Here is a 24,413-nt window from a genome sequence, read left to right on the forward strand (position 1 = left end):
AGAACAGTATGGTGGGAAGAGGGCTGACTGGGAGTGAGAACAGTATGGTGGGAAGAGGGCTGACTGGGAGTGAGAACAGTATGGTGGGAAGAGGGCTGACTGGGAGTGAGAACAGTATGGTAGGAAGAGGGCTGATTGGGAGTGAGAACAGTATGGTGGGAAGAAGAATGATTGGGAATCAGAGTATCTGGTCTTCAATCCCAGCTCTGCAACTATGGGTGACCTTGGGCAAGTCTCTGTACCTCCTCTGGCCTCAGTTTCCTCCTCTGTAAAATGATAGTGTTGGACTAGATGACTTCTAAAGCCTCTTCATGTCCTAGATCTAGAAACCCATAATCTTAAATCACTGCACATCGTCATCTGCACCTAAGAAGGTTGGATGAGATGGCCTCTGAAGCCCCTTCCAGGTTAGATCTGGGACCCTGTATCACTGAACAGGGCTACAGAAGTATTGGGGGTGGGGAATAGGGGGAAGGGAGGAAGGGTGGAAGTGGGATCACTTAACCTCTGTTGGCCTCAGTTTCTTCATCTGTAAATGAGGGGGTTGGACTCAGTGACCTCTAAGACTCCATCAATGGGTTTTATGCAGTGCCTGGTCCTGGGTGGCCCCTGGGAGGCTGGCTAGTCTACACTAGGATTCCTTGGGCACCCAGCAGTGATCCCTGGAATGTATTCGGTGCAGCTATGGCGGTAGCTGTTCCTCTCACTCACCGGGGCCTTGCAGCCAAAGGCAATGATCTCCAGCACCGAGTTGTCCTCACAGCTATCCACAGAGGACAGGTCATAGAGCGATACCTGGACAGGCCCGTACGTCCACTCGGTGAACTTCCGGGAGAGGTGCCGGTACCCCCCAGAGATCTCTCGCTGCAGAATGTGCTTGAAAACCTGGAAAGGAGGACATTGGGTGAATCCTGGGGCATTGTTTCTTCTCTTTTCTGATTCGCCCCCACCCTGAGCAATCAGTCTCCAGAACTGGGCCCAGACTTTGGGACTTTTGGGGCCATGAGCAGGGGCTGTCCAGGGGTCAGTCTGCAAAGAGCATTTCAAAGGATGGACTTGGCAGGGACCACTCCTATGTGACCTTAAGAGCCTACAATCATGGATTCAGAACTGAAAGGGAGTTTAAAGGCATCTGATCCAATTCCTTTCTACAGAGGAAGAAACAGGCACAGATAGGCCTCACACAGCTACAAAGTGGGTTGGTAGGTGGCCCAGTGGCTAGAGTGCCAGACCTAGAGTCAGGAAGAGAAAGTGAGGCTGGTGACCTTGCCCAGCCCTCCCTCACTTAAATTCAATTCACTTGCATGTCATGGCATCACCTCCCTGATGTCATGGTCCTCTTTGAGAACAAAGGACAAACAACAGCAGGAAAACCCAAGTTCAAATCCAGGCTTAGACACTTATTAACTGTAAGACCCTGGACAATTCACTTAACCTCTGTCTGCCTCAGTTTCATCAACTGTAAAGTGGGAATGTTGTGAAGACCCAATGAGATAATATTTATAAAGCACTTAGTAGTACAATGCATGGCACACAGTAGGCACTATATAAATGTTAGCTATTAAGTGCCTTGAACAGGTCACTTGTCTTCTGGGTCTCTGTTTCCTCTGGAAAATGTGCAGTTTAAAGCTTCAAGATCTGCTTCTCCAGCCCCCTGATTTTCCAGAGAGGAAGGGACTGCCCCAAGGTCACATGGCTAGAGCTGGGACAAAGCCCAGGAATGCTAATTCCTTTCCCCCAAAGACAGGTTCAAATATCTGAATGGCTGTCACATGAAAGAAGAATTTGACGTGGTCTGCTGGGCTCTAAATCACAGGAATCTCTGGGTCCAACGTCCTCATTTTCCAGATGAAGAAACTGAGGACCAAAAGAAGCTAAGAGGTTTGCCAAAGTCATGCAGGTAGTAGGTGGCAGAGTCAGGATTTGAACCTGGTTCGTCTGACTTCATATCCCATGCTCTTTCCCATGGAGGAACCATGGATGGAGGCTGAGGAGAGGCCAATTCCTGTTTGCTATTAAGGAAAACTTTTGAATAATCTGAGCTGTCCCCAAGCGGAATGGGCCACCTTGGGAGACAGTGGGTTCCCTCTCACTAAAGACAGAGGCCAAAGAATGCTCTGTAGGGATGTTGCAGAGGGTAAAACTGTAATGAGAAGTTTTTGCCCCTGTACCTGAGCCACACAAAGCATGCAATTAAATTAATTTTGTAAGACAAAGCCAGTTAGGACTCTAGGACATGAAGAGACCTCTTTTGGAGAAGGGGTTGGGGAGCAGATTCCCTAGCAGGGTTGGGGAACCTCCTGAGCTGCACTGGAGGACCTAGAGGGCCACATGTGGACTCAGGATGGCAGGTTCCCCACTCCTGCCCTAGAGCATGGCCCCTGAAGAAGGAAGAATAACTTCTGTCAGCTTCCTATTTTCACCAGTTATAAGTAATAACATAGAATAGAATCTAAATAGAATCAAAGTTCAATTGTTTCTATAATATAAATATAATATAATCAGAGAAAGGTAATGTAAGTCAGCAAAAAGAGCACTGGTCCCAGAATCAGAGGACCTAGGTTCAAATGTGGCCTCTGCCACTTACCATTGGTGTGACCTTGGGCTTCTAAAGTCCCTTCCACCTCTAGCTCCAAGATTGTATTAGCCTATGATCTTATGAACGTCAAATGTCATATAAATTTCAGTGCCCTGGGACAGTACCCATACTGTCTCATCTTAGTTATAGCTCTGGCAAAGGGGATTGATATTCAGGTACAGCTTAAGCCTGATGGCTTATGAGCTACCTTCTGATTCTGAGATTCTGAAGGCCATGGGATGGGGTAGGCCCCACTCACCTCGATCTTCCCCTCCTTAGCGGCCAACTTGAGTGGCGTCAGCCCCTGGAGATTAGCAATGTTCTCCAACTTCACAGAGGGGCAGATGCGGGCACCAATTTGGAGGATGTAGTCATACATGCTGTTCACCTGCGCGCTGTTCTCCACTGAGTCATCCGCAATCATCACCAGGGCATGGAGGACTGTGTTGCCCCAGGTGTCCACAGCCTCTAGGCAGGCTCGGCGGTCAGGGTCGGGATTCTCCAGGAGGTATGATACAATATCCCATTGCCTAGTGCAGGCGGCCAATGACAGTGGCAGCTCCCCTGGGGTTAGAAGGAGAGCTTTAAGCAGGTGGCTCCTGTTTCCCTTAGGAACATAGATGTGGGAATCTCACCTTGCCAGCATTCCCTTCCCCCTAGACCCCTCTGCTATTTGGTCACAGATGGCAATGTTGATGGGAAATAGCCAAACAGATTGTGGTACATGAAGATAATGGAAATGATGAATATGAAGAATTCAGAGAAGCATAAGAAAACTTATATGAACTGATGCAGAGTGAAGAAAACAGAACCATAATGTACCTCCCTTTGCAGAGGTGGGGGACTATGGGTATAGAATACTGCATATGCTCAGACTCAGCTGATGTGTTAATTAGCTCTGTTGAACTGATTTTTCTCTCCTTTTTATTCTTTATTATAAGAGACAGCTTTCTGGGGAAAGGAGTAGACTGGGCTAACTCAGAAATGAAGGTGATATAAAAACAAAAGGCATCAATAGCTAAAAATTAAACACATTTTAAATAAAGTTAAATTATTTAAATAAAAAAGTTAAATCAAAAATTAAACCAAAAGGCATGAATAAAGTTTATTTTTAAAATAACTATAGAAGAAACATGAGAATGCACCTCCTTCCCTTCTATGCAGAGATGGGAGGCTCCAGGTGTGGAGGACTGCATATGTTTCCCAGATTCAGTTGCTTTTTTTCCTCTCTTTGGAATTTTTTTTTAATGAGGGATGACTCTCTGAGTGAGTGGAGGAGTGATAGATTGGGAAATGAAAGTATGTAAAAACCAAAGATGTCAATAAAATTATTTTTCAAAACTACATGGACAACTACAACCAGACTGTGCTGAGCTCAGTTCTCTGGGGTCATACATTGCCTTGTGTAGTTAGAGCTGTGGTCACGACTCCTTGGAGGCAAATTCTAAGAACCACCTCTGACCTATTCTGACTCTCACTTCTACTCCTCTGCCAGCCTTGATTCTGAACAACCAGACTAGGCCCAGTGAGTCACAAGTACATAGTAACATAGTGAAGATCATAAATGCTCAACGAATATTTGTTGAATGAATGAATTAAAGGTATCTGAGAGGCAACTACAAGAGTTGGCCTTGTAGCCAACCCCCCTCCCAACTTTGCCCAAGACAAATAGGCCAATGACATGCCAGGGCCAGAGCCCAGGAGAGACCCACTCACTCACCAAAATAGAAGCAAATTCCTTGACTCTGTTTCCCAAAAAACCGCCCATTGGCCCTGGCATGGAGGTCAGCTCCATTCTCCACCAGCACTTTCACACACGGAAGACTTCTCTTCTCAATGGCAATGTGCAGAGCGCTGTGACCTAAAGAAACAAAGACAAGGTGAGTAGGAGAAACCACCAAGGGAGTACCTGAGACTGACTGGACCAGTGCATGTGCAGTCATTAGAGCATCAGCCCAAGGCAGGGACATGGAGAGCATTGAAACTAAGGGGAAGAACACGGTTTGGTGTACACATCTTATCCTTCCCATTAGATTAATTAATAAACAACCATTTGTTAAGGGGGTACTGTGTGTCAGGTACTTTGCTAATCACCGAGTATACAAGGACAAAAGTAAATATTCCCGACCCTCGAGGAGCTTACCCTCTAAAAGAAGAGACAAGACACATAGGAAAAGGGTGGCCAGAGAGAGGCATGAGAAATCTGAGTTCAAATTCTGCCTCCGACTCTTCCTAGCTGTGTGACCTTGGACAAGTCCCTCTATGTTTTGGTTTCCTGTCTATAAAATGAGGAGGTTAGACTCATTGACTGCTATGAAGTCACAGGGATAATGAATAGTGGCACAGTGCATAGAATACTGGGCCCGGAGTGAGAAAGACCTGAGTTCAAATCCGGCTTCAGACTCACTATCTGTGTGACCCTAGGCACATCACTTAACCTGTACCTGCCTCAATTAGCCCACTGAGGTAAAAAATGGGGATGATGATAGCACCCACATCCCAGGGTTGTTGTGAGGATCATGTGAGATAATTGTAAACCACCTAGCATAGTACGTAAGTGCAATATAAATGTTAGCCTTTATTAATTATTATTATTATATAAGGCATTGATTGACATGAGGACATTTTGTCAAAGTTCCTTTAAGAGGGAGCATTGCATTTTGTTCATCTTTATATCACAGAATTAATGCAGTGCCATGCACATAGCAGACACTCTATATGTTTTAACTGAATTGAAGTGAATTGAGTTGTTGCAGTACATTGTGGCTGGCACTTTTTCTTTTAGTCCAGACTTGATTTCTTCACTGCATGGAGAACCCAGTAAGGAAACTCCTTCTGCCAACTGTGAGACCTTAGGCATGTCACTCTATCCCCCAGGCCTCTGTTTCCTCAATTGTAAAATGAGGCAGTTGGACTAGATGACCTCAAAGGTTCATTCCAGCTCAAGAGTCAATGACCCAATACAGTGACCCAAAACAGTAATCCAATACAGTGACACAATGCAATGACCCAATAAAATGACACAATGCAATGACCTAAAACAGTGACCCAATACAATGACTCAAAACAATGACCCAATATATAGTGACTCAATACAATAACCCAATATAACCAGCAACTATTCTGCAAGAACCATGCTAAAAGAGTCACTGGCGGTACTGAGAGGCTAAATGATTTGCCAGTATGTGTCTAAGAAGGGACTTGAACCCAAGTCTTCTTCACTCTGAGACTAGCCCTCTATCCTCTCTGCCCTGTTGTCTGAACACAGTCTTGTTCAGTCATTTTCAGATGTGTCTGACTCTCCGTGACACCATTTGGGGTTTTCTTGCCAGAGATACTAGGGTGGTTTGCCATTTCCTTCTCCAGCTCTTTCTACAGATGAGGAAACTGAGGCAAACAGGATGAAGTGACTTGCCCAGAGTCACGCAGCTAATGTCTGAGGCTGGATTTGAACTCACAAAGATGAATCTTCCTAACTCCAGGCCCAGAGCTCTATGCACTGTGGCACCTTCTAGCTGCCCCTGTCTGGACATAGTTGTTGCTTAATAAATGAATGAGGAAATCTTATCTTCAGACCATTCTTGTCTGTTTTTCTAGAAATTCTCTGTAACAAAATGTGCTGAATGCCTTCCTCTGGTTGTTTTTATGCTTCATTACCCCTGGTGTTTAGCACATTAATAAGCAATTAATAAATGCTAGTACATCCATTCACACTTTCATTCACACATTCATTCATTTCCCCAACCATCTATTAATCCATTTATTCATTTATCCCTTCATTCATCATACATTTATTCACCCATCCATCCATCTATTCATTTGTACCAATGCAGCCATCAGGAAATCTACCCATTATCCCTCGAACTCACTAGACAAGCAGCCCACCTCCTTTCCCACTCATAATCTTTGATATCTTCTATACTATTTCTCAGCTGCCAGGATTCATTGGGAACTTGCAAAGGCTTGTTCATACCCACCATGAATGTCTCCATTACCCTGTGGATCACCTAAGATTTTGTTTTCCCGAGATCATGGCACTCCATTAGTCAAAGCTACTGGAATATTGGTATTCAATGGGTGAACTTTACAGAGTCTGTGGGTCATTGCAGGAGGGATCCCCTATCCCAAACACCATCCAACCTGGCTGATTTTCACATACCTTCATTTTCCAATAGATCCCTCCTCTATCCCACCCAGGGAGATGATTCTTCCGACAAAAAATAACCACAAGGCACCTTTTCATCTGAGCAGCGGGAATGTTTGATCCACTTCATTTTGCCTGTATGGAGGGTTAGATCAGTCCCTTGCAAATGCCTATAGATTTCACTGAAGGGTTTTTGTGGTGTTCCAGGGGTCAATGCCATGATGAGATTATAAATCTGGAGCCAGAAGAGTCCTTGGAAGTCACTAAGTCCTCACACAGAGGCCCAGAGAGATGGAGTCACTTGCTACAGGTGACATAGTGAACAAGCGTCTGAGATGGAATCTGAGCCCAAGTCACCTTGGTTCCCTATACTACAATGCCCCTCCTTCCACTCTTCATATCTGATCTGATAGTTGCCAAGTCTTATTGGTTCTACCTCTACAATATGGTCTTTCTCAGTTCCCTTTTCTTTATTCATTGTCACCACACTAGCTCAGACCCTCATCACCTTTTGCACGGACTATTGCAAACACCTGGTCTCTCTGCCTCAAGTCTCCCCCTTCTACAATCTATCCCCCACAAAGCTTCAAAATAACCCTCCTATACCACCTTTAGGCTTTACCCCCAAAGAGATCAAGTAAAGAGGGAAAGGATCCCTACCTACAGAAATATTTATAGCAGCTCTTTGTAAGAGCAAGGAACTGGAAGCTACAGGGTGCTCATCACTTGTGGAATGGCTGGACACATTAGGGTATATGGATGTAATGGAATACTACAGTGCTATAGGAAATGATGAAGGGGGTGGTTTCAGAGAAACCTGGGAAGATTTGGATGAACTGACAGAGTGAAGCGAGCAGAACCAGGAAAACAATTGGTACAAAAACAACGTTAAAAAGACAAACAAAAACCAATGTTAAAAATTGTTTTCACATGTCATTGGGGAGGGGAAATAAACTATTTTTAAAATGACAATCATCAGTCCTACGGTAAAACACAGGGTGAGGTAACCCTCGACCTGAGAGAAGCAAGGATGTAAAATGTAATCAGTCCAATGAAATGCTATATTTTTTATGTATTGCTGTAAAAAAAAAGAGAGAGAGAAACAGCTTTGAAAGACTTAAGAACTCTGATCAGTGCAATGATCAACCATGATTCCAGGGGCTGAAAGATGAAGAATGGTATCCACCTCTTGACAGAGAGGGGATGGAAGACTCTACCTCCCTACTTCTATCTCTTTCATCCTTGTTTCAGGAAGTTTACCTTCCATCATGGTTCAGTTTATGATGTATTTCCACCTCCCCCCTGAAGCCTTCCCAGATCCCCCCAAATAGTGACACTTATTATCTTGGCCCCTGACAAGGGCAGGGTTAGAATTCAGATTCTCGGACTCCAAAGCCAGGGTTCTTTCCATCTTGCTATGCTGCCTGCTTGAAACGAGCATGCTCCACGACAATGGCAAATGCCTTTGGGAAGCGCATGTCTCCGTGCTTCGTGCCTCTTTGAAGGCATGAAAACGTACCAGATCATTAAACCATAAAGTTGTCTCTGTGGCTGCATCTGTCATGGACCCTTGTCAGATTTTCACATATGTCCCAAGTAAGGAGGCAGCTTGCTTGAGGAAAGCCCTGAAGGCACCACAGAGTCAAATACGGTTTGCGTAAGTCAACAAACAAAGACATTCAAGGATTTCATTAATCTCTCCTTGCCTTTTTAATCAGTTATACGACTGAAGAAGATGTGTTCCATTCAAGTCTTATGAAAATTTTCCTGATCCTTTCTCTTGCCATCATTAGGAATTAAACTCAACCAGCATTCATTAAGTGCTTGAGAGGCCAGGAAGCATCTTTCCTGGCTCATCTTGGCCCACAGAGTGGCTGGTGTTCCCTGGCTCCATTACCGATCCCCTTTGGCACAGTGCCCCATCCTTAGCCCTCACAGAGACCCACACCAATAGCTCCTGCTCACCCTTGAGAGTGAGGGGCCAGAGCACACATATCTCCCCATGGATCCAAAGCACCCATGTTCAGCTTCCCATCCAACCTCCCTACATGTACATCAACCACTCTCATAAAGATTTTATATAGATAAGAAAGCAGGCATGTGAGTCCAGAGTCATTCCTGTCCCAGAGAGTCAGTTACATTTTTGTCGATGTTATACCATGCTCACTACATTCTCTGCCTGCTGACTCTCTTCTTAAAGGAAGAAGTCACGAGGGTGGGGCCTCTGGGCAGTCTATGAACCTTGGGCTTCTTTCCTGTCTAAATCTGAGCCATTAAAGACACAGGAGATTGGAGTAGATGGCGACTATCCCTCATATGACTTCTCTACCTAGAAATCTGATATAAACTAATTAAAATATAAACTATAAATAAAAATTTATTAACTATAAATAAATCAAATATAAACTATGGATAAAGATAAACTATAAATGAATAAAAATAAACTATAAATAGACCAGATATAAACTATGAATAAATAAAAATAAACTATAAATAAATAAAACAAACTACAAATAGATAAAATATAAACTATTAATAAAAATAAATTATAAATAAAATATAAACTAATAAATTTACAGCTGGAAGGGATTGTAGAGACCATCTAGTCCATTTTATAATTGAAGAAACTGAGGCAAACACAGGCTAAGTAACTTGCCCAGGGTCACACAGTCAGTAAGTATCAGTGACTTGGACCCAGGTCTTCCTAATTCTAAGGCTGGCTCTCTATCCACTACACCCCACTGCCTCTCAAAGTTTAGTATAAATTTGAGTTGTTATTATTATGATTTCTAGCACACGTGTAAGCAGGCTACAATATATGAGCAATGACAGCCTGCAAGACATCATCGAGGAAGTCTGTGATTGGGAAAGGTGGCGATAAGATAACCATGTCTTATGATCTTGGAAAGGCAGCTAGATGGCGCAGTGGATAGAACACCAGGCCTGGAGTCAGAAAGACCTGAGTTCAAATCCAATCTTAGATACTTCCTAGCTGTATGACCCTGGGCAAGTCACTTAACCCTGATTGCCTAAAAAGAGAGAGAGAGAGAGAGAACAGCATATATAATGCCCACAAGGAAATAAAGAAGGGGGGAAAATGATGAGATCAGATCTCAAATCAGTCCAACAACCAATCTTTACTCCAGAGGACTGATGAGCAAAGAAGTGGTGGACTGCAGGCACAGAATAGGGCATATGCTGTTAGATATGGTCAATGAGTCAGTTTGTTTTGCTTGCTCATACTTTTGTTATAAAGGAGGGTTCTACTGAGGCAGGGTGAATGACGGGAAATGGCTTAATGTGCCTTCCCCAAAGCATCAATAAAATATCCCCCCTCCCCAATAATAACCAAATCTAGAAGCACTGCTCCTAAAGCTCCACATCATGAGAAACATGTCCTGTAGAGGTGCAGAGCGTGCTCACAGATGAGCCCTGGATCCCCCTCCTGGAGGTGCCCCTCACTCCCCAACATGCTAGCTCTCCAGATGTCATGCTGCAGGAAATACCCCGGGCTCCCGCTGAGTGTGGGCTCCGCTTTTCTGATAGAAGCATTCATTTACATTCATCTTGATTTGGAAAACAGCATCGGATTCCTTGGCCCAGGGGCATTGCTGGTCAGATCCACTGAGTTCCCCAAGCAGAGTTTGAGCCCCTACTTGATAATAGTACATAGGTAATAATACTTAGGTGCCACTAGGTGGCACTATAGTGCACAGAGCGCCGGGTCTGGAGTCAAAGATGAGTCTTCGCGAGTTCAAATGTGACCTCAGACTCTTCCTAGCTGTGTGACCCTGGGCAAGTCACTTCACCTTGTGTGCCTCAGTTTCCTCATCTATAAAATGAGCTGGAGAAGGGAATGGCAAACCACTGCAGTATCTCTGCCAAACCCCAAATGGAATCATGAAGAGCTGGGCACAACTGAAAACAACTGGACGACCACAACAATACCTAGGCTTCCCATGCTCCTACTTTTCAAAAGTATCCCCTCCCCTCCGATCTCACTTAAATCTCACAACAAACCTGGGACAAGGAGAGGGCTGGGGTTTACAGCTGAGGAAAGAAAAACTGGAAGAGTTTAAGCAACGGACTGGAAGTGAAGCGACCTGGATTCTAGTCCCAGCTCTGCCACTAACCTCCCTAAGTGACATTTCCTCCCTATGAGCCTCAGTTTCCCCTTCTGAAAAATGAAGGGGTTCAACCCAACAATCTCTTTCCAGATTAAGAATTCAGTGTTTTGCGGCTTACCTGAGGCTGCCGGATAGTTAGTGATGGACTGGGGTCCTGAAAACCCAGGGGTCCCGACCTGACTTCCAGGTATATCTCTGTCATTCCCCTGCTTCCGTTCTTACCTTTGTAGTACTCCCCAGTGCACACGGCCTTGATGAGAGGCTGGGGGTTCCGGGTGTCACGGTCAATCTGTAGCAGCGGTAAGATGCACTCATTCATCCCGTCCCGGAGATTCAGCACAGCCTTCATCAGGCAGGTTTTCCCAGTGGAGGCATCTGTCAGGCAAGTTAGGGGTGGAGGGATCAAACACCTGACCTTCATGTTCTAACCGACTCGGCCTCAACCTTGCTAATGCCAGGAGTGGTCTTCCATGGATCCAGTGGGATCTCTCATCCTCAGGACCAATCAACAAGTCCCTCTTGAGCTCTATGAATACCGTCCATCCATCCCATTGGGCCAAAAGAACCTAGAACTCTTTATGGAACATGGACAAGCCCTGTGCTGACCATCTCAGAGTCCTTCAGCAACATGAAAACAAAGTTTACTGTCTGCCCAACAAGAGTAATTAGTTACACTAGGAACCTAGCATGCAGTGCACTTCCTCCTTGCCATCCCCAACCCTGGCAGCGCACGGGTGAGCTCATCTCTGGCCTACCCTAGCTTCCTCTCTTCCAAACCACCACCACAGCCTCCCCAAGTAGGAGTGGCCCTATTAGCTCCCGCCTGGGCTGTTCATTAGGCTTGCGCTGAGTGCAAAAACCTGCCAGTAGCAGCTCTGCAGTCATACCTGTGAATTCTGAGTCTGTGAGATACTTGCTGGTCAACATCAGATATTCCAGCAAACCATTCAGGCTGTCCGGGTTTCCCCCCACAACTGCATTGAAGAGTCGGTCACGGTCAAAACGGTTTGGATCTGATGGGCTGCCAAGGGACGAAGGGGAAATGGGAAATGGAGGAGGTGGTTGAACTGGGCTGTGTCCCCATGAGGGGAAAAATTCTGCCCCTGTAGTGAATTTGGCTTCAGGGGCCCCACTACTGACCCCTCAGCCCTGACTATGGACCAGATGACTTCTAAGGTTGCTTCCAGCTTCAACATTCTATGAACCTACTTAGATGCCAACCCTTTATGTTCTGTCCCCAACACCTTAGATGTATTTGATTCTCCCAGTATCAAATGTGATGTTGCATTTTGTAGTATTGATGACTGAATAAGAGTCATATGGTTGATTTAAAGCTGAAAGAAACCTTAGAGGTCCAACCCTTTCATTTTATGTAGGATTAAAGCAGGGGTAGGGAGCCTATGGCTTAGAGGCCGCAGGTTCCCCAGCCCTGGATCAAACCAAGGCCCATGAACATGAGGAGAAGCACAGGGAAAGGCAGTTGCTAAGATATCCTAAAGAGAGAGAAACCCTGGGATGGAAGGGCCTTCAGGAGCCCACGTGGGAAGAACATTTAAGGCCTTTTTCCCAGCTCCCTCTCCCCCCACCCTACCCCCAATTAATGTGCTCCTTTCAGTCGCCTCCTTGACTGACCAGGGTGGTCTTGGGGATAAGGATCATGGGATTTAAAAGCAAAGGGGATGTGAGAGATCCAGGGGATTGGAACTGTTGCATCATGGACCCGTTGGGCAGTCTGGTGAAACCTAGAGATTGGAATAATGTTTCTTAAATGCACAAAATAAAATGCATAGGACTGCCAAGACCAATGATTGTATCGAAATGTAGTTAATGAAATATTTTTAATGAGTTCACAGACTCCAGGTTAATAATCCCTGACCTAGTCCCATTTCACAAATGAGGAAAGTGAGGCCCAAAGAAATGATCTGCTCATGGAAAGAAGCTCAGCTGCCACCTCATCCAACCCAGTAACAAGCAATAAGACAAGCCTGATCCCCACATTGTTACCACACGGGGCTCTCTGCTTACCTGGGACCTACCCCTTTGCGGTAATTGAGATTAACTTTGATCTGAGGGGAGAAGCTCTTGCTCTCCTTCTGGAAGGCCGACTCCATCGGGGGTAGCTGGTCTCTAGATCCTCTCTCTTCCGAAGCAGCCGCTGACCCCCCTTCCTGGTCACCTTCTGTCGTCTCCAGCCGGAAGGCCGTCCCTCTGGCTGGCTCAGGCATCTTGGAGCGGAGGAGGGCACCCTGTCTTATCTCTTCCCGGAGGTTCTCAGGATCTTCCCAAGAGGTCGTCTTCGGAAAGAAAGAGATACAGAAAGGCTTTGCAAGGCCAGGCAGGAACAGAGAAAGCAACAAATGTTTGACAAGGTCAGGAGTGTGGGCAAAGCCAAAGGGTGCCATGAGAAAGCAGGAGAGCCAAGGCCAGCCTGCGAGGTGATGGTTGGGGGTGGGGGTGGGGCGGGAGGTGAGGCTTAGAAAGAGGCAGCTCGGTATAGTGACTAAAGGCGGCTATGGAGTCAGGAACACCTGGGGTCAAGTCCTGAGTCTGCCACACATTCAGGCTGTGTGACCCTAGCCAAACCACCGAACCTCTCTGAGTTTAAAATTTACCTAGCCAAGAGTACAATTTGTGCTACAACACCAACATGGTAAAAACAAACAATTTTGAAAGACTTAGGAACTTTGATCATTTCAGAAGACCAATGATGGTTATCTACCTCTGAGAAGTGGTGTATTAACATGCAAACTGAGATGCACAGTTTTTGACATGGCCAGTATGGGAATTTGTTTTGTTTGACTATATTTATTTGTTACAAGGGTTTTAGTCCTTTTTTTCTAATGGAGGGAGGAGTAGGAAGGAGAAAATACTAAGTGCTTGATGATTCAAAAAATAAAATAAAGACCGTAAGTTACAATGTTGGGGTTCACTGATACTGGTAGGGATTTTCCTTATCAGGAATTCCCTATACTGATGAAATCACATCTGCCGCTCTTATGTTTATGTCTATGTCCATGTCCATGTCCATGTCCATGTTCATGTCCATGCCTATGTCTATGTATATTACACATATATACACACATGTGTACATGTATACTGCTTGGGGCTTTGGCTTTTATTTTGCTTGGACTAAGGAGAAGAGGGCTATGCTAATGAAGAAAAAGAGTTGGGGCCCATATGGATCAAGGTTGGCCCCATTGCATCCACCTTTATCCCTGGGCAGGGAGGTGTCCTGAAAGTGGAATTGAAGACCCCACAGGTCTTTGATCAAGACTTCTGAACCACAATCCCTTAAAGCCAAGGGAACGCAAGACCTTGGAATGTGGAGGCAGAAGGTGTGGGTTGGGATCACAGTATCCTAGACTTAGATCCAAGCCTATTATTTTGCAGATAAGGAAACAGCATCCAAGGAGGGGAAATTACTTTCTCAAAAAGCAGTAGGCGGAAGATGTAAACCTTAAGCATCAACCCCCTGCCTCCGGACTTTCTTAGATGTAGAGGGGTGGCAATAACTAGTAACTTCTGTTGTTTCAGACTCTTCATGACCCCATTTGGAGTTTTCTTGGCAAAGACACTAGAGTGGTTTGCCAGATGAGGAAACTGAGGCAATCAGGGTGAAGTGACTTGCCCAGGGTCACACAGCTAGTAAGTATCTGAGGCCAGATTTGAACTCAGGTCTTCCTGACTCCAGGCCCAGCGCTTTATCACTGTGCCACCTAGCTGCCCCTAATGTGCAACTAGTAAAGTAATAGGAAAATGTTTTACTAAGATGGGCAAGGTCTAGAAGACTGACTGGTCAGTGGCTATGGTAGAAAGAGGAGGCAGGAGGGGCAGGGCATAGTGACATAACCAGGATCTTCCCCGAAGCCCCAAGATCAACTATAACAGGGGCTCTGCACTTGCCATGGGAAGAGCAGAAAAAACAACAACAGGGATTCGTTTGGAAATTTAAAAAAAAAAAACAAAAATCAGGAGCAGCTGGGTGGTATAGTGGGTAGAGCACGGGGACTGGAGTCAGGAGGACCCAAGTTCAAATCTGGCTTCAGACACTTACTAGCTGTGTGACCCTGGGCAAGTCCCTTTGCCCCGATTGCCTCCAAAAATTAAAAAAATTTCAAAAACCCAAACCACGAGGATTTTTACCCAGGTTCTGTGGACTCTGAAGTCAAACCTCTTTCTACCCCAATGTCCTGCTTTGCTCTGCTATTGAAGAGCTGTGTCTCCTTTGGCAGGAGGACGGCCTGTCCTGGGTGTGCCAGGTACAGCCTGACATCTCTTAAAAAGAGGGCTTTGCACTTTAATTTAATTGCACAATGAGCTCTTGTAGTTTGAGCCCCAAATGACATCATCATCACCACCACCACCATCATCATCATCATCTCAAACATTACGTAACCCTGCAGAGGCAGTGACTTGTTGGAAATGAGACTTCTGGGACAGCTTTGTGAGGATCTCTGGGAGGGAGGATTTGGGAGAAGACGAGGGGAAGCCGCCTGCCATGAGAACACAGGGTTATGTCTCGGTAGTACTCTAAGGATTATAGAGAAGCACTGTGTCATAGAGGATAGAGAACTGACCTTGAAGCCAGGCAGACCTGGGTTTGAGTCCTGCTTCTGTCACTGACTGGCTGCAGGACCCTGGGCAAATCACTAAGCGTCTCAATGTTCTAGACAACTCTTAGACAGTAACTTGCAGGAAGTTGCTGCCTGGGATAGAGTGCTAGGCCTGGAGTCAGGAAGACCCACATTCAAATATGACACGTCCTAGCTGTGTGACCCTGGGCAAGTCAGTTCACCCTGTTTGCCTCAGTTTCCCCATCTCTCAAATGTGCCAGAGAAGGAAATGGCAAACCCCTCCAGTACCTCTGCCAAGAAAACTCCAAATGCGGCCATAAATGGTCAGACACAACTGAACAACAACAAGGCGACCAGTATTGGTGGAGGGAATTTCCTCACCCAGGAGTTCCCCAGAGCACTGGAATAGGTCCAGGCCTTTTAAGATTTTCAAAGTGGTTTACATATGTTGCTTCATTTGATCCTCCCAGAAGCCCTTAGAGGTAAGTACTCTTATTCCTATTTCGCAAAAAAGGAAACTAAAGCTGAGAGAGCTTAAGTGCCTTCATCATCTGTCTGTCTGTCTGCCTGCCTGTCTCTATCTATCTATCTATCTATCTATCTATCTATCTCTCTATATATATATGTCTGTCTGTCTCTATCTCTGTCTATCTCTGTCTCTCTGTCTCTGGGTGTCTCTGTTTCTCTCCATCTGTCTGTCTGTCTCTCTCTCTATACACACACTTGAGTACACACACACACACACACACACACACACACACACATCTCTCTATCTGACTTCAAGTCCAGCTCTCTATCCACAAATTTACAGAAAGCCTTCAGGATAGAAAGTCCACAATCACTGACAGCATGAGCCCCCACTAACAAAATGAAGCATGGTCGTTGGTGCCTCCCTCCCTTTCCCACCCTTGTTTTGGGCAGCTTCAGTTATCTGCTTGAAGGACAAATTGTGAAGATGGATTGTATCCTTGTAGAGGCCTGCTCATCACTACAGGAAGAAAAAAATCAGTATTTTGCATCACATTTTTTCAGTTTCTATTTTTAAGCAAAGTTTAGTTGTTAATTTAAAAAATAAGTTTAGGAGTTTTTTTTTTAGTTTGATGAATAAAAATAATATCCTGAACGATGGAAGGCTCATACATTCTTTCCACTGCATCATACCAGCTCCTTATAAGGCAAGAAAGCCCCTTCCTGCTCTGAATCTATAATACAGAGTGTAGTGGTGGGTCTGAGGCTGCCATGGGGGCTGGAACCACAGAGACGGTTTACTCCTGGGCGATTCTACTTTCTGGTTCTACTGCAGCTGCGGGCAGGACTTTCCTGGAATCACCATTATGGCAACAGTAGTAAAAACAAGGGTGATGGCCCACGTTAATACATAGCTCTAGGGTTTGAAGAGTACTGTATAGAGTCTTTCCCCTCCTCTCCTAGGGGACTTTATCTTGTTTATATGGAGGAAGGTCACAATACCCTTACTCTGGAGCTGGGGGGAGGGGAAGGATGATTAGGAACCCTATACCTGGGTCCCCCACCCTGATCAGCTTTATTATTGAGTATTTCCTAGAACATTCAAGCTTGGAGGTCACCTCACCACGGGGTGGGCTGGAAGGATCACCAAATCTGATATCAGAGACCTTGAATTCTACTCTCAGCTCCCTGACCTTGGGCAAATCATTCCCCCCTCACTGATACCTCAGTTTCCCCGTGTGTAAAAGAAGGGAAGGGGGAACAGGGTGGACTAGATACTCTCTGAATGAGTTCTATATCCTACCTAGATCCTAAGTCAATGTCTTTGTTATACAGATGGGGAATTCAGGACTTTTCAGCCACTTGGGGCCAGAGGCAGGACTAGAACCCAGGGTTCTTTCCACTATCCCACAGATTCTCTTTTCTAGATTTCTCTAGGTTCTTTGGAAGTCCATGGCTGAGCAAACTGTGCCACGTGAAGGGAGCGGAGAAACAGATTTCCCCGCGCTTTGCCAAATAGGCTGGACACAAGGAAATCAGGTTTGATGGAAGGAGATACTTCCTAACCATAAAGCTGTTCAGAAAAGGACTGGGCTGCCTTGGGAAGTGAAGGGCTTTAAGCAAAACTCCAATGACCATTTGTGGGACTGTTTTCAAAGGGATTCTGGGCCTCTGCACTAGATAGCCTCTGAGGACCCCACTCCTCCAGCTCTGGGCTTCTGTGATTCCGGGATGAGCGTGCAGCAGGAAATGATAGGGATGAAGAATTCAGAGAAACATGGGAGGATTTTCAAGAATTCATGAAGATAGAAGCAAACAGAGCCAGAACAAGATAATGGTTACTGCAGCGAGCAGGAGCAACCAGGTGGGTGTAAGGGCTAGAGTGCTGGTCCTGGAGGCAGGAAGACCCGAGTTCAAATCCAGCCACATAAAACTTACTGTCTATGTAACTCTGGGCAAGTCATTTAATCTGTCTGCCTCAGTTTCTTCTTCTGTAAAAAGAAGATGACAGCACATACCTCCCCAGGGTTGTTGTAAGGATCAGATGAGACCCTGGGAAAGTGGCTTAACCTCTCTTTGCCTCGGTTTTTTCATCTATAAAATGGGGGTAATGGTAGCATCTACCTTCCAGGTTTGTTGTAAGAAGCAAATGATATAATAATGGCCAAACGCTTAGCACAGGACCTGTCGTATAGTGGTGCTATTCTGATAATTATGTGTTATTATCAATATTTATTAACAGCATGCCATGTATAATCTAATGTATTAATTTTATACATTATATCATGGACTATATCATTAATAATTATAATAACACAGAAGCTAGCATATTAACATTGTGTGCAATATTATCTAATCAACCCTATTACTAGCATAGTTTATAATATAGGGTCGCTATTAGTGCATTATGGATATGTTAGAAGGCTATTATGTGTTGTCAATAATATTATTTATTGATATCTTATGTAAATGAAGAGGCCATTAAAGGGAAGCCAGCCTCTGGGTAACTGAAAAGCCCCTACCAGCCCTGGAGAATCTGGAGGACAGATCACGAGCCAGAGCTTCTTTGTCTTAAGGAGAGGTGGGAGCCTCTGGGGCAGAATTCCGTATCCACCTCTAAATGAAGAGGCCGTGGCATCGCTGCTTTCATTTCACTGTTCTTCTTTGTTATGAGGGAGGGTTCCATTTGGGGATGTGTGTGTCTAGAAATGATTGTGATGGAAAAATAAAAGGAAGCAATAAAAGTTTTTTTTTAAACCAACCACTTTTCTGGAACCTGTTTAGATTTTCCACCTGCATCACCAGTCAGGGGTAATCGCTGAGTCCTTCTGTGGAACTCGAGGCAGGCCCTGAAACCTGTGGGATGATGTCACCAACCAGGGAAAAGTCATTAGGAGAGAGGCAGCCTGGTGGAGCAGAGAGCGAGCCTCTGGGTCAGTCAAATCTGGGTTCGAGTTCTGCCTTTGACACTGGTTATATGACCCTGAGTAGGACGCATTATCTCTCAGTGCCCCTGGCACCAAACTGTATTAAAGTATATCAGACTCTCTTAAGTGGCAGAGCACATGTAGCTCCACGTAGGGAGAGGGTGTCCCCCACCAGGAGCTCTCCACAAACTGATGAAATCAAAGATTTGCTTAAATGTATATATGCAAACATATGTGTATGTATGTGTATATAAATATGTGTATATGTGTTACACGTGTGCATCCTCAGAAGATGCCAATATAAGACCTGGAGCCCCTCCAAACTCCCCAACCGAGTCTCCAAGGCAGGCTCCGAGTTCCTGGCGTTCCCAGCCTTCACTCTATGGCAAAGCACTGAGTACTAACCATCAGCTTGCCCTGCCTCGTTCTCCCGCCTGGGCCCCTCCATAAGGCCCTACCTAGGGCTCTTCACCCCACATAAGGGAGCTTCCTGTACTGTATAACGTCACCCTCGTGGGCAAACTGAAACCACAGCCATCACGAGGGCAGGATGGCCAGGCCCTCTGAGGGTGGGGAAGTAGTTCTCTCTGATTCCTGCTCCCAGGGCCCCGCTCCCCTACTCAGCTCTGGGATGGTGGGGGGAATGGGCAGCCTCAGTCTACCAGAAGCCAGGACAGGGAGAGATGGGGCTAGGGAGGGGATGGAGAGTGGGATGAGGACAGGAAGGATGAGAAGAAGGGAAAAGAAGAGAGGGGGAAAGGCAGGACCAGGGCAGGGAGGGAGGCAGGGGTGGGAAAAGGGAAGGAAGGAGAGAGGAACGGAAAAAGGATTTGGAACGGGGATAGGGACACAGGATGGAACCCAGGGCCCAGAGCTGGAGGTGGGGCTAGGGACAGGTGTGAGTAACAGGGACAGAAGCCAGGGACAAAGATGTGGGCAAGGCAGAGTGGGGGAGTCCCTCTGAGCCCCCAGGGCCATGGGGTGAGGGCTCCCTCAGACCTGGGTGGGGCTGCACTCCTCACCCAGTCAGAGCTGCTTCCGTGCTGAAGCAGCTGTGCCCATGAAACCTTGATTCATAGCCCCTTGTCACCATAGGCTCTTCAGGCTGAAGCCGCCTTCTGGCTGCCTGCCGGAAGGACTGCTCCCTTTGACAGGCCCCTGACCCTCCTCTCCATCCCCTGCTCCCCAGAGCGCCTGCCTCCTTCACATCCCCCTGCACCCCACTTTCCTGACCCGGAGCCCCGCCCTGAATCAGGCTGAGCCCCTCAGGCACCAGCATCCACAGCCTCTCCCGCTGTCCCGCCTTCTCCATTCTGACAACTGTCTCCCCCTTCTCCATCTCCGTACTCCCTACAAGAAATTCACAGCTGTCTTTATCAGGTCTCACGCCAAACCAGACTCAGCGGGGGCAAAGGGTCCTGAGGTCCAGGAAGGACAATCCGGAGCCCCGCCCTATTCCTCCTCCCCAGCTAGAAACACAAAGAGAGACCCCCTCCTCCTGCCCCATTCGCCTCCACTCCCACCAACACCCATTCATTTGGAGGGTCCTCTGACTCAGCCCGGACAGGTTCAGAAACATGGGAAGAGCCTTAGCTACTTACCCCCAAAGGAGACTGCACAGATGCCTGCCCTGGGCTGGGAATGGGCAGGAGAGTGGGCAGTCCTGGGTTCTGGAAACAGGTCCCCTTGTCAGGCTCAGGGGTAGCCCTGGCAGGGCTGAAGGTCCAGAGGCCGGACTGGGATGCAGTAGATCCTGGTCATCCAGAGAGGGAGTAAGACAGAGCAAGGAGGAGGGGAGGGGAGGCTACAGGAAGGAACCTCCTCTAAGGGGTGTGCCCTCTCTTGGTTCCCCCCCTAGACACACACACACACACACACACACACACACACACACACACACACACACCCTGCCCCACTCAGGCAAGTCTCCTTCGGGGTGATAAGGAGTTAACTCTCTCCTGCCCAGTCAGCAGATGGGTCGATGGGAATCAAGGGTGACGCACATCCAGCCCAATGGAAGGAATCAGAGATGCCTGGCAGCCTACCAGGGCTTCTGGGAAGAAGCCACCATCCAGCTTAGTCTTGGGACCAAGGTGGCACCCACCAGTATTCCATGCTGGTCTCAGCGCCGGCAGGCTGGGTGATGATTGGGTCAGAGGCTGAGCCTGCTCGGCGCAGGGGAAGGAGTCTGGCCCTGGAACCAGAACACGTGGGTGCAATTTCCCCCTCTGCTGAGTACTTCCTATGCAACTATAGGCCATCTTCTAACTTCCCTGGGCCTCAGTTTCCTCATCTGTAAAATGAAGCTGGACAAGTTGGCTTCCAGCTCCGGATTCTGCCCACTGAGCTGAGGGATACCACCTGGTGCCATTCGGGCTAATTCCCTCTATTCTTCCTGACTTTTTCTGTTCATTGGAGCCAATACCACACTCCCCTCTGCATTCATCTACACTGTCCCTCCTTGACCAAGCCCCTGAGGACATACTCAGGGGGTGCTGGAGGGCTGCGTTCTCATGAGGACCTTTATTCCTGCTCCAGTACCTGGAAAAGGAAGGCCAAGGGCTCAAGCCCAGAAGGTCAGGCTAGTCTTTTCCAGAGCTGAGAGTGAGGAGAAGCCTGATCTAGGAACCTGGAACCCTCTAAGACAGCTCCCTCTAAGTGTCTGAGAGTGCACCTTGGTATGGTGGGAGAATGCTGGATTTGGAGACAGAGGGCCTCTGTGAACGGGGCTCTCTCTCCCTCTACCTTCTAGCCGTTCTGTCGTTGCTCCTTGTATAGGACATCTCATCCCCCACCTCTGCACCTATGTTCAGGCCTTTCCCCATGCATGCCTGAAATGGTCTCCCTACTTGCCTCTGCCTCTTGGAAACCCTACCTAGGAGTGGTATCTACTAAGCCAGGCCAATCTTGATCTCCTTGTTAGTAGTGACTCAGAATTACTCAGACCCCCAGATTACTTTGTAATTAAATTTCATTTACTTCTCTGTGTTTCACCACAATAAAAGCTAAGCTCTATTGAAAGGGGGACGCTTGGATTTTAGTCAGCATACCGAGCCCCTAACACTGTGATATCTGCCTGGAAAACGGTAGGACTTACTAAATAAATACTTGTTGGATAGATGGGTGGGGGCAGCTAGGTGGCGCCATAGTGCATAGAGCTCTGTGCTTAGAATTAAGAAAAAACGGTTTTCCTGAGTTCAAATCCACCCTGGACACTTATTAGCTGGGTGACTTTGGACAAGTCACTTAACCCTGTTTGCCTCAGTTTCCTCATCCGTCAAATGAGCTGGAGAAGGAAATGGCAAACCACTCCAGTATCAGACCAGATACTATCCAGAATGAACAGATGGATGGGTGAATGGATGAGTTTGATCTTGACCAAATCACTGCCCCTCTCAGAGCCTCAGTTTCCTCCCCTGTAAAATAGTTTAGGCTGGATGACCCCCTTCTCGCTGTAACATTCTATGCTCCTACTCCTTGTATTCCAGGGCACATGGTCCTCTCATGCTCCAGGCGAGCTCCAAAACCAATTCCAAAATGAAGTCCTCGGTACGTCTCTTCATCCCACGTATGAGACAATCGGCTCATGTGCTTCCTGTTGGGCACCCAGCAGAGAGAAAAGAAACCTCAACATTCCTCAAGAAGAAACTCTTGAAGTTTCAGTGCGGTTTCCTCAGGCCCCAGAACCAAACCCCCACCATCGTCCTTCTGCTCCTCCCTACCCAGAACCAAACCTGCACCGCCCTCCAACAGTCTTAGACTATCTCACGTCAGAGGAGGTGTAGCGTGCCATCGCCGACGGAAAGCTGATCTTGAGACTTGGACCCAAGACCGGCCTCTGCCACACACAGGCTGGATGACCCCGGGCACATGTCTGGGGCTGGATGACCGCTCCTCAGTGGTCCAGACAACCAGGGCTCATGTGATACGACTCTATAAACTGCAGAATATGAGTGGCTCTGCCCTGGCGGAACTGACTCATTGGGAATGCCCTCTGCCCGTGAAATCACAGGTCTGGCTCCTCCCTCCCCTGCCCACCTAAAATAATAGAGAGGAGACAGTGTGGTGCAGTGGATAGGGAGCTGGCCTCGAAGCCAGGGAAGCCAGGGTCCAAGCCCCACCCCTGTCATTTACCTTCCTACCAGCACTCCCTTAGATCCCGAGTTTCAGTTTAAAATTCATTCTAGAACTACAGGGAGTTTCCTCCTTGAGGGCTTCCTCCACTGACTCAGGGAAACCCTTATCTCCTGCCCAGCTGATGATCAGTTGTTTCTGTTGTGTCTGACTCTTCATGGCCCCATTTGGGGTTTTCTTGGCAGAGATACTGGAGTGGTTTGCCATTTCCTTCTCCAGCTCATTTGACAGATGGGGAAACTGAGGCAAACAGGGTGAAGTGACTTACCCATGGTCATACAGCTAGTAAGTGTCTAAGGCCAGATTTGAACTCAGGTCTTCCTGACTCCAGGCCCAGCACTCTATCCACTGTGCCACCTAGCTTCCCTCTGCCCAGTTATTCGTTTATTACTTCAATTATTCTTTCCTTCCTTCCTTCAACAAGCATTTATTAAGCACCTACTGTATACCAAACAGTGTGCTTGGTGCCGAGGATACAAAACCAAAAATGAAACAGTTCCTGTCCTTGAGGAGTTTCCATTCTAGAAGGGAAGGCTCGCTTGTGCACATACAAACATACACACACACACACACACACACACACACACACACACACACACACTGGACACCAGCCACCAGGAAAGTCCTCATGATGGAAGTGGCACCTGACCTAAGTCAGGGAGCCCAGGCGGGATTCCCAGAAGCAGTGGTGAGCACGGGAAGCATTTGTTCAATCAGTGGTTCCTAGGACCCGGGCTCTGTCCCTTTTCCTATTTCTTCAGGTACAAGTTTCATTCTGATTGGGGTGGGAAAGAAGGAGTTCCCTATTAGAAGAATTTCTAATTCCATTGAGGAGGTAGGAGTTTTATTGTGGCTGGGAGCTGTCCCAGCACCCCTGAAATCACATCGATAGGCAGCCGCCCACCCGCCAGCCCAGCTACTCCCCTCTTATCAGAGCCAACATTCTGGCTGTAGGCAAGGCTACCCAGAACCGTCATCTTCGGGGTGAGGGGCCTGCAAAGGGAGGATGGGCTTCAGACAGCAAGATGAGGGGCGTGTCTTGGCAGGGGAAGGGGGGGTGGGAGGGGTCCCCCTTAGGCCCTGAATGTGAGTTCGCAACACTGCCTGTGGCACAGTAGTTAGCTGCCTCAGTCCTAGATGACTCTCTCCAAGTCGCGGACTCAACCCCCACCATCTGTTTTGCCACTGCACGCCAAAGCCCACAGGGACTTTCCATCTGTTGTAGCTGAAACCTCCTCCATATGGGGTTTCTCCCATTAGATTATGAGCCCTTTGAGAGTAGGGCCTGTTTGCTTTTCTATTTGTGTGCCCATCCTTTGTTATAGTACTATGCACACAGGAAGTGCTTAATAAATGTTTGTTACTCATTCATTCATTCATTCACCCCCAGCTAGAGATCAGTAGAACCCAGGTTGGCCTGAACCATAAAGAGAAGCTTGAGAACTTCCTCTCAGTCAGAGG

General features: G+C 47.1%; 1 protein-coding gene across 1 annotated transcript in view; it reads right to left on the reverse strand.

The window, feature by feature from the left end:
• TRPV2 (transient receptor potential cation channel subfamily V member 2) overlaps positions 1–20,624 on the reverse strand; it is a 38,216-nt gene extending 17,592 nt beyond the window's left edge. Inside the window, exons 1-7 of the mRNA XM_036765755.1 lie at positions 20,420–20,624; positions 12,875–13,143; positions 11,737–11,870; positions 11,072–11,224; positions 4,299–4,439; positions 2,838–3,142; positions 712–885 (exon numbers count right to left, since the gene is read on the reverse strand). Coding sequence (XP_036621650.1) covers positions 712–885; positions 2,838–3,142; positions 4,299–4,439; positions 11,072–11,224; positions 11,737–11,870; positions 12,875–13,074 — 1,107 coding nt within the window. The 5' untranslated portion in view covers positions 13,075–13,143; positions 20,420–20,624. The remainder of the gene's footprint in view (positions 1–711; positions 886–2,837; positions 3,143–4,298; positions 4,440–11,071; positions 11,225–11,736; positions 11,871–12,874; positions 13,144–20,419) is intronic.
• Between the last annotated feature and the right edge of the window lie 3,789 nt (positions 20,625–24,413).

Source organism: Trichosurus vulpecula, chromosome 7 (genome assembly GCF_011100635.1).
Source record: "Trichosurus vulpecula isolate mTriVul1 chromosome 7, mTriVul1.pri, whole genome shotgun sequence".
Classification (NCBI taxonomy): domain Eukaryota; kingdom Metazoa; phylum Chordata; class Mammalia; order Diprotodontia; family Phalangeridae; genus Trichosurus; species Trichosurus vulpecula.